General features: G+C 44.6%; 1 protein-coding gene across 2 annotated transcripts in view; it reads right to left on the bottom strand.

The window, feature by feature from the left end:
- OTOGL (otogelin like) overlaps positions 1–13786 on the bottom strand; it is a 218400-nt gene that overhangs the window by 169898 nt on the left and 34716 nt on the right. The window contains exons 12-15 of one of the 2 annotated variants that reach the window (XM_040344209.1): positions 12760–12885; positions 10494–10602; positions 10363–10409; positions 7339–7484 (exon numbers count right to left, since the gene is read on the bottom strand). In XM_040344209.1, the coding sequence (XP_040200143.1) occupies positions 7339–7484; positions 10363–10409; positions 10494–10602; positions 12760–12885 (428 nt within the window). Of the gene's footprint in view, positions 1–7338; positions 7540–10362; positions 10410–10493; positions 10603–12759; positions 12886–13786 lie in introns of those variants that run through there. The other variant, XM_040344208.1, reaches the window with a different exon arrangement.

Consider the following 13786-nt stretch of genomic DNA (forward strand, 5'->3'; position numbering starts at 1 on the left):
AGGCCCAAGCCCAAGGCCTTGCTGCCCTCTTCAGTTTGGGGAAATTCATCAACAGAACAACTGAAAACAAAAACAAAAAAATAGGGTACACCAGCTTTGTGCATTACCAAAAAAAAAAGGTTTAATAAGATAAAAAAATTCACTATACTCACAAAAGAAAGTATGTACAGGCACATAGAATACATACAGTAGCGATACTGAGGTGATGCCCATCGGCAGGGAGCAAGGCTAACACGTTTCAAGGGTAGTAGCCTCTTCACCAGAGCTAACCAAGGCACATTAAACACAATGAATAGTGTATATAGTACTATAGTATAAATGAGAGCTGAAAATGAGCCTCATCTTCTACTCTGTGAGATGGAAGGAGGGACCAGGGCACATCAAACTAACCCCTGTAAAAAGATAGCTGTAGCACACTAATGCCCCTACTGGGAATGTATTACTGTACATTATTCCCACTGCAAACACCTATTGCTCATATGCATAATATAAACCTGAAAAAAAACTAATAAACTAAAAAAACAATAAAACTCAAAATCAACCAGAGTGGGAAAAATCGCAACATACTCATGGTCATTCGGTAATGTATGAGAAGGTTCTAATTTCTCAGCACAGGGTGAATTACAACAAAATACCTTAAGTGTGTTTACCCTGCCAAGCTTCCCGATGTTTACCAAGCTGAAATGCATGCTTGCACATGGGCAGGGGCTGAGCAGCTCATCAGAGTTCATGAGGACCCTACTGTGCGTACTAATTTAAATGTTAGTAATAAACTGCATATCTTAGGGGGTAGAAAAATTGATGTAACTAGACAATATACAGAAAAAAGAAAAAAAAAAAACAATAAAAATGAAAATAAAATGAAACATAAACAAAAAACACAATTACCAAAATACAAAATGTAACTTGGAAATCACTAAGTCCCCGTTCACACCTAGGCGTATATACGCCTGTAGTGCGACGCCGCTGCAGCCCCAAGACGCCAGAGGGATGATTTACCATGCACCTGTATGGAGATGGTTCACATCTCCACGCCGAATGTCGAACGCCATACGCCTGCCGCCTGTAAAAAAGTCCTGCACCTTTTTTTCAGGCGGCTTTCGGCGTTCGGCATAGGAGATGTGAACCATCTCCATAGAGGGGGTGAAGGCTGCATTCACAATCGCGGCATTTTGTCGCCGCAAATCGCGGTACAAAACGCCGCTATTTGTCGCCGCAATTCGCGGGACAAAACGCCGCGATTTTGTATGCCGAGGTGTGAATGCAGCCTTAGACATAGATGAAAAAAGCTCCTCCACAGGAGGAAACCAGCATGTACCCCATTGAATCAAAATAAATGTAGATATAAAATAAACTAATATGCACATTGTGCCTTGAGGCGATTCAGTTCGCATTTGTAGCGCTATACAAGTTATTCACTCACTCACTCACTAAAAGTGCATTGTATGTGATGTTTATTACACTGACCTTGTCTTCTTCCAGCTTCTGCTGGCATCACTCCCCAGAAAAGTACCATGCAAAGTGTACTTGGTATCACTCCACCTGGGACAGGAGCCGGCGCTACAGAGGAAGCATCAGCTTATGCAACTTCTGCTCCCTCTGCAGCCACCTGCTTCTTCTTCTACTGCTGCCGCCAGCTCCATGCACACTGATGCCTTTGGATGGCAGGTTGGCAACCTGTTGATCATGCTTTAGGCTTGCTGACCTTCCATCCCTGGGCATGGGCATTTGATTCCTTGGTTTGAGGTCATGGGCCACATCAGAGGACTTGGCCCACAGCCCATGGGTTGCGCACCCCTGCTGTACATGCTTCTTTTTGTGAGTAAATTGGAATTATTTTTCTCTTAATAAATCAAGATTATATGTACATTTAAAGATGAACGCAAATTAATGTTTTTTTTTTATTGTATTGTTACATTAGCCCAGCTTGGACCAATGCAAGTACAGATATCCCATACTTGTGGGATTGCAGTGGAAACAGATAATCTTTGTAGTTTTCAGCACTACTACAATTATTGCCATGGTCTTCCCTTGTGCATAGTGAACACATTAGGGTCGCTCACTCTCCATGACTGCCATTTACTGAATGCCTTTTGTTTTTTCATTAAATACAAGACGTTTTATTACTGGACGAGGCAGTGATCGTGATGTAACTACACTACCTCGCAACTTAATCAGTCACAGAATGCCTTATATTTATTGAAAAAATACAAGGCATTTTGTTAATGGTGACCATGCCAAGAAAACAACCCCCTATACAGGACGAATTTCGCTTGGCACAAGACTTGGAAGACTGCATGCCTGTAGTTGCAGTGACTACTAGAGTGATTATCTGCTTTCACAGTGGACGCACAGGTATGGATTATATATGCTTACATTGGTCCATGCTGGACTAATGTAACTATGCAAAACATACCTAGATTTCAGCTTTAAAGGGGTTGTAAAGGTACAATTAATTTTCCTAAATAGCTTCCTTTACCTTAGTGCAGTCCTCCTTCACTTACCTCATCCTTCGATTTTGATTTTAAAAGTCCTTATTTCTTCTGAGAAATCCTCACTTCCTGTTCTTCTGTCTGTAACTACACATAGTAATGCAAGGCTTTCTCCCTGGTGTGGAGTGTCGTGCTCGCCCCCTCCCTTGGACTACAGGGGAGTCAGGACGCTCTCTACGTTGCAGATAGAGAAAGGAGCTGTGTGTTAGTGGGCATCCTGACTCTCCTGTTTAAAAGCAAAATTGAAGGATGAGGTAAATGAAGGAGAACTGCACTAAGGTAAAGGAAGCTATTTAGGGGGAAAAAAATTTGCCTTTACAACCCCTTCAACATACTTTATGCATGCTATTTACCTGTAAATGCCTCTCTTATGTAGACATCAAAAAAGCCTGAGACTGCTGTTGGGTTTCTCCATCTTGGATGTGATGTCAACATGCCCCAGAAGACTCCGAGCTGTCATTCATGTGACACTCTATAGTATTCACCTTTACCCATGCCCACAGGAGCAAACACCAGTCTGCAAGTACTCTCAGGTATGCTAAAACTCACCATACACTATAAGAATTTTGGCCAGTTCCTGATGAACCGTGCATTCTGCCCTAGCACAATATAGACAGCGGAAGTGTGATGGAGGAGCCTCTCAGATGTTTATTTAAAAAGATTTATAAGTGTATGGCCAGCTTTAGACAGATGCCAAATTTTCTATTCAGGCTTGTACGCAAATGGACACAAATGGAAAAAATACCTGCTGTATATCCTAATATTCTAGTACTTCTCAAATTCTAGTCTGGGAGTTTCACACAAAGACCGCCTTGTTGGATTCAGTGTTGTTCTTCAGTTGGCTTTTATCCTAAAACTTGTATGTTCTAAGACTTCCCAACTCCAACAATGTCCAGCGCACGACTTGTCTGCTGAGAAGCTCCATTCATCTGCCTGGTGGTAAATTGCTGAGATCCCTGCCAGTCGGAGGATTGATGTGCTTTATTAGCACACCTGCTTGTGTTGTAAGAGAAGCTTCTTCTTGTGCTGATATGTACAAGGCATTTGAAGAATGGCTGTGAGTTGACACTGATAAAATGTATCATCTTCTAAGCAAAAATGTTACCCTAGCAAAATGTCAAACACACAGGGTACACAATAATTTGTGATGCCTAACAATCCATACTTTCATATGCAAAGCCTAATGCCTCGTACACATGATCGGATTTTCCGTCGGAAAAAACCTTGGATGGTTTTTCCGACGAAATTCCGCTCAAGCTTGGCTTGCATACACACGGTCACACAAAAGTTCTCTGTACTTTCGTCCGTCAAGAACGCAGTGACGTAAAACACTACAACGAGCCGAGAAAATTAAGTTCAATGCTTCCGAGCATGCGTCAAATTGTTTCCGAGCATGCGTCTGAATTTTGCGCGTTGGAATTGCTACAGACGATCAGATTTTCCAATAGGAATTTTTCCATCAGAAAAAAAAAATTGTTGGTGTGGGGGACAGTAATATAAGAGGGGGGCTCTCTGGGGACAGTAATGAAAGAGGGAAGGCTCTCTGGGGACAGTAATGTAAGAGGGAAGGCTCTCTGGGGACCCTGGTGTAAGGGGGGTCTCTGGGGACCCTGGTGTAAGGGGGGCTCTCTGGGGACCCTGGTGTAAGAGGGGGGTCCCTGGTGTAAGGGGGGCTCCCTGGGGACCCTGGTGTAAGGGGGGCTCTCTGGGGACCCTGGTGTAAAGGGGGGGCTCTCTGGGGACCCTGGTGTAAAGGGGGGCTCCCTGGTGTAAGGGGAGCTCCCTGGGGACCCTGGTGTAAGGGGGGCTCCCTGTGGACCCTGGTGTAAGGGGGGCTCCCTGTGGACCCTGGTGTAAGGGGGGGCTCTCTGGGGATCCTGATGTAAGGAGGGGCTCTCTGGGGACAGTAATGTAAGAGGGAAGGCACTCTGGGGACAGTAATGTTAGGGGGAGGGCTCTTTGGGGACCCTGGTGTAAGGGGGGGGCTCTCTGGGGACCCTGGTGTAAGGGGAAGCTCTCTGGGGACCTTGGTGTAAGGGGGGGACCCTGGTGTAAGGGGGGGCTTTCTGGGAACACTGATGTAGGGAGGGGCTCTCTGGGGACAGTAATGTAAGAGGGAAGGCTCTCTGGGGACAGTAATGTTAGGGGGAGGGCTCTCTGGGGACCCTGGTGTAAGGGGGCTCTCTGGGGACCCTGGTGTAAGGGGGAGCTCTCTGGGGACCCTGGTGTAAGGGGGGCTCTCTGGTGTAAGGGGGACCCTGGTGTAAGGGGGAGCTCTCTGGGGACCCTGGTGTAAGGGGGGGACCCTGGTGTAAGGGGGGGCTTTCTGGGAACACTGATGTAGGGAGGGGCTCTCTGGGGACAGTAATGTAAGAGGGAAGGCTCTCTGGGGACAGTAATGTTAGGGGGAGGGCTCTCTGGGGACCCTGGTGTAAGGAGGCTCTCTGGGGACCCTGGTGTAAGGGGGAGCTCTCTGGGGACCCTGGTGTAAGTGGGGGCTCTCTGATGACCCTGGTGTAAGGGGGGCTCTCTGGGGACCCTGGTGTAAGTGGGGGCTCTCTGATGACCCTGGTGTAATGGGGGCTCTCTGGGGACCCTCGTGTAAGTGGAGGCTCTCTGGGACCCTGATGTAAGGAGAGGCTCTCTGGGTACCCCAATGTAGGGGGAGACTCCCTGGGGACCCTGATGTAGGGGGAGACTCTCTGGGGACCCTGATGTAAGTAGGGAGGCTTTCTGGTGACACTAATGTAAGGGAGGGAGGCTCTCTAGGGACTCTGATGTAAGTAGGGAGGCTCTCTGGGGACCCTGATGTAAGGGGGGCTCTCTGGGGACCCTGATGTAAGTAGGGAGGCTCTCTGGGGACCCTGATGTAAGGGGCGGCTCTCTGGGGACCCTGATGTAAGGGGAGGCTCTCTGGAGACCCTGATGTAAGGGGGGCTCTCTGGGGACCCTAATGTAAGGAGGGGATCTCTGGGGACCCTGATGTCAAGGGAGGCTCTCTGGGGACCCTGATGTAAGGGGAGGCTCTCTGGGGACCCTGATGTAAGGGGAGGCTCTCTAGGGACCCTGATGTAAGTAGGGAGGCTCTCTGGGGACCCTGATTTAAGGGGAGGCTCTCTGGGGACCCTGATGTAAGGAGGGGCTCTCTGGGGACCCTGACGTAAGTAGGGATGCTCTCTGGGCACCCTGATGTAAGGGGGGCTCTCTGGGGACCCTGATGTAAGTAGGGAGGCTTTCTGGGGACCCTGATGTAAGGGGTGGCTCTCTGGGGACCCTGATGTAAGGGGTGGCTCTCTGGGGACCCTGATGTAAGGGGTGGCTCTCTGGAGATCCTGATGTAAGGGGGGCTCTCTGGGGACCCTAATGTAAGGAGGGGATCTCTGGGGACCCTGATGTAAGGGGGGGCTCTCTGGGGACCCTGATGTAAGGGGGGGCTCTCTGGGGACCCTGATGTAAGGAGGGGCTCTCTGGGGACCCTGATGTAAGGAGGGGCTCTCTGGGGACCCTGATGTGAGGAGGGGGCTCTCTGGGGACCTTGATGTAAGTAGGGAGGCTCTCTGGGGACCCTGATGTCAAGGGAGGCTCTCTGGGGACCCTGATGTAAGGGGAGGCTCTTTGGGGATTCTAATGTAGGGGAGGCTCTCTAGGGACCCTGATGTAAGTAGGGAGGCTCTCTGGGGACCCTGATTTAAGGGGAGGCTCTCTGGGGAACCAGATGTCAGGGAGGGCTCTCTGGGGACCCAGATGTCAGGGAGGGCTCTCTGGGGACCCTGATGTAATGAGAGGGCTCTGAGGACCCTAATATAAGTAGGGAGGCTCTCTAGGGACCCTGATGTAAGTAGGGAGGCTCTCTGGGGACCTTGATGTAAGGGGAGGCTCACTGGGCAGCCTGATGTAAGGGGAGGCTCTCTGGGGACCCTGATGTAAGGGGGGCTCTCTGGGGATTCCCCCATGTGATGGTGTGTGTGTGTGGGGGGGGGGGGGGGGGGGCATTGAAGGACCCGGCCTTGGGGCAGCAAAGGGAGTAAATCCGGGCCTGTCTATCTACCATTCTATCTTTGATCTATCTATGTATCTATCTTTGATCTTTCTATCTATATTGTTCCCCACATTGAATTCAAAAGCAAGATGTGTGAAATACAGACTACAAAAACAATAATCATTTAAATTCATAAGGCTTGTTGCTACATTATAAAGAAAAAAGTCCTTCATAGTGATATTACTCAGTCAAAGCTACAAGTTTAATCATCATTGCTTTATTATTGCTCTACTATTGCGTTCATTGGAGCTTTAAGTTACCTTCACTTAGATATGAGAGTGCTCATGGCCCTAAATTGTAAAATACAATATATTAAGAAGTCAATACCTGGCCCCACCCTATCCCAACTCTCATACTTCATGAATGACCATTGAGGTCAGTTTTTTTTTTTTTTCCTATGCTTTATCCGTTATATACAACTGCTGCAAAGACACCTCTCAACAACAATGTTGCTTTATGGACTTCAGTTCTCACCAGGTAAAGAACAAACCAATAAGGTCTTTAAAGGCACCCATTAAAAACAAATATATCAAAAATCATCATTTTGATTTAAGACAGTTTTTCATAAAAGTACATCCATGTTAAAAACATATATAGGACCAATATATACAGTGCGCCTTCCTTATTACTCACTATATGGATATATTACATAAATGGTATACATAACCAAACAGCTCCCCAATTTCCTTTTTACGATTATGGGATAGGCAGTTCCACTACACGAAATTGAGTGGAACTGCCTATCTCATCTGCAATTTTGTGGTAAAGTACATTTTTGGTTATTATCTTCAAACAAGTTGCACTTACTTGATCACATGAAGACTTTTGTAAAGTGATGGTAAATTTATCTTTTCCAGTTCCTTTGACCAAGATGTATTGACATATGCCCAGGAAAGTAAAATAACGTCCATCAAAGGTTGTAAAGTGAGAATCTCCAACTACAGAGCACTCCGCTACAAAAGAATAATTAATAATGATGTAGAAATATATCATGTGTAGATAATAAAAAGTATGCTGGTTTTCTTTGTATGGCATAATGTTCACTTTAACCTGCATTTACAGTGGAATACAAAGGAGTCAATATGGAAATTAGAAACGTATGGCCTCCACCCTCCCTCAATCCCTTTACCTCAAACCTCTATTGTTGCAGTGTGTTACCCGGTGTTAATTTTGTAGACGAAAATATTACTAAAACTAAATAGGCATTTTATTCAAACTAAATCGAAATTTGACATCAAAATGAACACTGCACTGCCACATAAGAATACGTAGGGGGCATATACTAAACTGCTGAAAGAAAAAAAATAAGAAAAAGCCTTTTCTTATTTTTTTCCTTAATATTTAATGTTGGTAATTTATTCAGGTAATATGTGCAATGGCATTACAGCCAATAGAGTTTACAATTTTTTTGGCTCTTTTTTTATTTTAACATCTTGCGGCCCATGCTATAGCCAAAAGACGGCTACAGCACGGGCCTAAATTGCTGGGAGGATGTACATGTACGTTCCCCCATGCATATGATGCTTGCGTGCCCCCTGAGGGGTGCATGCGGCTCGCTCTGTGATCAGTGAATCCATGAGACTCTGGTGATCACAGATCGGCGTAATCCAGGCCCCTTACTACGTGATCAGCTGTCAGCCAATGACAGCTGATCACGAAATGTAAACAGAGCCGTCAATTGGCTTTTTTGTTCCTCACGCCAATAGCGTGAGGAGAAAAAAAAAAGCTGATTACTACCTGGAGTAAACGGAACATCAGTCTCGCACACTCCAGACCCACTGCTGCTAGGCCACCCACCAGTACATATCAGCACTTTTAAGCAATGCTCACATGTGCCACCTACCGCTGCCCACCAGTGCCAACTATCAATGCCCATCAGTGCCACCTATCACTGCCCATCAGTGTTGCCAATCAGTGCCCATCAGTGCCTCATCATCGGTGCCACCTATCAGTGCTACCTACCAGTGCCCATTAGTGCCACCTGTCAGTGAACATCAGTGCAGCCTCATCAGTGGCACCTATCTGTGCCACCTTATCCGTACCACCTATCAATGCCCATCAGTACAGCCTCGTCAGTGCACATCAATTAAGGATAAAAATTACCTGTTTGCAAAATGTTATTACAAACTATGAAAAATGTTTTAGTTTTTTTTCAAAATTTTCTGTCATTTTTTGTTTGTTTAGCAAAAAATAAAAACCCCCAGTAGTGATTAAATGCCATCAAAAGAAAGCTCTATTTATGTAAAAAAAAAATGATAAAAATGTAATTTGGGTACAGTGTAGCTTGACTGTGCACAATTTTCATTCAAAGAGTAAAAGCTAAAAATTAGCCTGGGCAGGAAGGGGGTTTAGGTGTACAGTAAGCAAGTGATTAAAGTCGCACTTCTCGTCAAAAATAAATAATTTTGTTTGTTTATGAAACTTGGATTTATTTATAAAGACGTTATATAGCACAGCGGCTATATCCGTGTCTGTGGTGCATGTTAAATGTATGTAAACAATGAGTTTGGCAATTCTAGAGAAATGCTTGAATAATGCATTGCACTTTAACTAAACCCATTCGATTTTAGTCGACTAAAATGTGCTGGACATTTTAGTCAACTGAAATACGACTAAAACTTAAACAATTCAGTCGACTAAAACACAACTAAAACTAAAATAATATTTTAGTCAAAAGACTATGACTAAAACTAAATCGAAAATTTGATGTAAAAATGAACAGTGGTGTTACCCAAGCTACATGAGTTGTGGGTACCTTAGTTATTGTCTTCTCTTCAGCATGACATACCAGCCTCTCCAATATTCTTACAACAATAGTAGGGATGCAGCCACTCAATCAGAAGCCATTGAAGGTACTGTATAATTCCACTTGCTTAAAGTGAAGTTCCAACCAAAGATCCAACTAGGTCTTAAACAAAAGACCACCCACCCCCTCCTGTTTTTATATATATATATATATATATATATATATATATATATATATATATATATATATATATGTGTGTGTTTTCTATTTGATTTGTACCTTTTCTGGAGTACTTCCGTCCTAACCCCAACACGACAAGGTACATAATTTCCCCATCTGCATCAACCCCCCCCCCCCCCCCCCGCTGCCTTCTGGCACCTGTGTGTCCCCCAGAAGATGACGGAGCCATTCAGAAAGCTTGCATTCACAGTAGAAAACTGGCCGGCATTGCGGGCTTCCTGGACAGGAAAACGTCCTTATATGTCCTTATATTAAAAGTCAGCAGCTACTCTATTTGTAGCTGCTGACTTTTACATTTGTTTTTGTTTTTTGAGGCTGGAACTCCTTAATTTTATTAGCCATTGCAGGCGGTCATGTAGAAGTAAGTGAGCCAATCCATACCACTACACATTGGCTGCCATTTGAACAATATTATAGCGGTTGGTGTGCCATGCTGGATATAAGAGAGTTCCCAACAGCAAAGCAGATACACTTAGGGCCCTTTCACACAGGCGGTCCCCGTGAGGATCCATTCCTTATGCATCCGCTTGCTCAGCGGGGATCGTTCCTTTGATACCCGCTGAGCTGGCAGATGACAGGGCGGCCCCCGCACACTGCGCAGGGACCACCCTGTCAGATCTCCTCTCTGCCCTATGGAGGGATCGGATGAACGCGGACCGTCTGTCCGTGTTCACCCAATCAGATCCGCAGACGGATGGAAAAATAGCATTTTCCTTCATCTGCAGAAATGAACCATAGCGGGGACCGATGAGATTGGGTGTCAGTGGATCATGTATTGTGTATTCACTGTGAGGTCAACAATAATATATAATACAATATATATATATATATATATATATAAATACCTGGACATTCATGCTCTGTACAATTCCAAACACCACCGGTACAAACGCTGCAATACAAAACATTATTAGGAATAGATGAAGGAATAGACGAAGCAATCATACAGTCAAGTATGCTAATAAACATTGATTACCACATGCTGCATTCCTGTTCTATCTTAGAACCCGCTGAGTAGGCCGTGCCATGGTAAATGCAAGGACAGCTAGTTACTGAAACACAAGCTCCGTTGTCCAGGATAAGACCTAGTTCAAGCAGACAATATATAAGCATACCGTGTTGGGAACAAAAGAAAAATTAGTTTTGATAGTAATAGAACAATTATTATGCTGGAAGTCAGATTATACATGTTGTCAGCATTTGGCTACATTTCCACATTATCAATTTGTGATCCATTGGTGCTGGCGTTGGCTGGCCTTCAGATAGAAGATTACAGTTATGACAACATACTCAATAATTCTCTGGCCACTCGTACAGGTTTCCTTGTCCAGCCTTATCGGTCTTATATGGGAGAATGTACATACTATGGCATACACATGTATTCACCTTTGTTGCATGTTTTTACAATGATATTTAATACATTTTGATTTTTTTTTTACTTTTGAGTACTTTTCCTTCCCTACTGGGATTATAGTGGCAGCCTAAAACGTCTGCTTTTCAATTTCAATTTCTCTAATATAGTCACATGACAATGGAAGCAGATTTGCTCTGTGAAAGGTAGTTGATTCATTTAGATATTATAGTTGTTCTACTTCTGAACCTCATGCTTCTATATGGATAAACATCTATTAGATACAAGAAAAAGGGGGCGGTGATGTGGATTGGCAACAAATTCAAAAAGGCACCAACATCCCTGAATAGATAGTAGGTACATAGGGCCAAATTCACGTACAATCGCAGCGGCGTAACGTATCGTAGATACGTTACACCGCCGCAAGTTTTCATCACAAGTGCCTGATTCACAAAGCACTTGCATGAAAACTTACGCTGGCGGCCTCCGGCGTAAGCCCGCGTAATTCAAAGGGGCGTGTGCCATTTAAATTAGGCGCGCTCCAGCGCCGGACCTACTGCGCATGCTCCCTTTTGAATTTCCCGCCGTGCTTTGCGCGAAGTGACGTCATTTTTTCGAACGGCGACGTGCGTAGCGTACTTCCGTATTCCCGGACGTCTTACGCAAGAAGGAAACATTTTTAAATTTCGTCGCGGGAACGACGGCCATACTTTATACAGCACATACGTGTGCTGTGTAAAGTTAGGGCAGCTAAAACGACGACTAACTTTGCGACTGGAAACTAGACTAGCAGCGACGTAGCGAACGCGAAAAACCGCTGTGGATCGCCGTAACTACTAATTTGCATACCCGACGCTGGTTTACGACGCGAACTCCCCCCAGCGGCGCCGCGGTATTGCATCCTAAGATCCGATAGTGTAAAACAATTACACCTGTCGGATCTAAGGGCTATCTATGCGTAACTGATTCTATGAATCAGTCGCATAGTTAGGAAGACCCTAAAACAGAGATACGACGGTGTATCAGGAGATACGCAGTCGTATCTCTTTTGTGAATCTGGGCCAGAGTTTTTTTTTGGGGGAGGGGGGGATTTTCAGTAGTGGGAGCAAAGATTCAGATAAAATAAATAATTGTTATTAATACACAGATACAAAAAAGAGGTTTGTTATAGTGAAACAAATAATAGCATCAATACAACTTGTTTTAAGATATGCCGTATATATGGAAGTATCTTTTTATATATGAGGTGACGATTTTGATATTATCCCGACATGTTTATCTGCCAAGGGCTTCCTCAGGAGATATATTAATCACACAGTATACGTCACCGATTTCAACTCCCAGAACCTCCAAGTCAGCGCCAAGACCGAAACAGAAGACACCAGGGGGCACACAGAACAGCCAAAGAGGGCCCAAAAGGACCAAATGCACAAGCTGTTGATGTGCAGACAAGTCAAGTGTGCCTTAAGAAATTCAGACCACTGGTTATTGAATACAAAGCAGATGGACCATAGCTGATATGGGTCTCCAGCAATGTATGACACTCCCAGCGGTTCTCATAGGGCAGTGTGTACCGCCGGTGATTCAGGTGCGATGCGGAAACTCCCACACTGGATTTGAAGGGTTTCCCGCATCACACCAGTGTGAACCCAGCATGCTTTTGCAAAACTTTCAAATTTCAGCAGGAAAAAATAGAAAGCAAAATACTGACAAATGGTAAAAAAAAAAAAAAAAGACTTGCATGATTTGTCTAAATATATTAGAAAAGTATTGGAAATTAGGATGTGTTTTCTTTAAAGACCAGATGAATTAATTAAAATGTGTACTGTATCTATCACTGATTATTTCCCTATTGGTAGCTTCCTTTTTTTATTTTAGCTATTTTACTTACCATCTGGACAATAGCATCCATCCAGGCAGTGCAGATTGCTTCCTAAACATTCTTTTTCATAAGTACAAGTTGGTGGGCAGCAGCTAATACAGTCCCGATGTACAAAATTCTCTTCACACTTTTCAGCTGAAATTCAGAACAGTATATGTTTTAGTGTGTATATATATATATATATATATATAATCTTGAAAGTAGAACAATAGGCAACGTTTTATTTTTAATTTTGGATAGCATAGAGCATGTCAGTTTTTTTCCTGCCATCTGTGTGCCATTGGGGAGATTTCCCATTACTTCCTGTCCCATAGCCAAAATCCCTTCAAATAAGCATATTAGGAAAATCCCTACAAAGGAGGTTTTCCCTGCAAATTAAGGGATCCCCCCCCAGTGTCCCCAATGGACAATTTCCCCCAATTAATGCTGGATTTTTTACATTTTAATTATAATGGTAAATAGGACAAATAGAGAGGGTGAATCTCTCTAATGGGTGCGGAAGTAGCAAGACCTAACAGGTACAGGCAGTCCCAGAGTTCTGAATGACTCCTACTTACGAACGGAGGTGGTGTGACGTCACTCCCGGCCTCTTGCGCTCCACACTGGTTCCGGGATATCGTCAAGCAGCCATCTTGCAGCGCCGGACACATCCCACACTGCAGTACTGCATGGCCACAAGAGCACAAATAGCAAGACTGCATGCACAGAAGCACCGAAAACATCCCACATCACTGCACAGGCTGGAGTTACACTAATGCCCTGTACACACAATCAGGCTTTTGCCCGGCCAAACTCACATCGGAATTCCGACGGAATTCCATCGAAGTAAAAGAGAACATGTTCTCTATTCCTTAAGAAAAAAGGGGCATTCGCACGGTCGGAATTTCCGATGGAAATAGTCCGTCTGACTTTTTCCATTGGAAATTCCGATCGCGTGTACGGGGCTTTAGAAAGGCACAGTCCTGACTTACAAACAAATTTGACGGAAGAACAAACCTACAGTCCCTATCTTGTTCATAACCCAGGGACCACCTGT

This window comes from Rana temporaria, chromosome 3, assembly GCF_905171775.1.
Source record: "Rana temporaria chromosome 3, aRanTem1.1, whole genome shotgun sequence".
NCBI classification, from domain to species: Eukaryota; Metazoa; Chordata; class Amphibia; order Anura; family Ranidae; genus Rana; species Rana temporaria.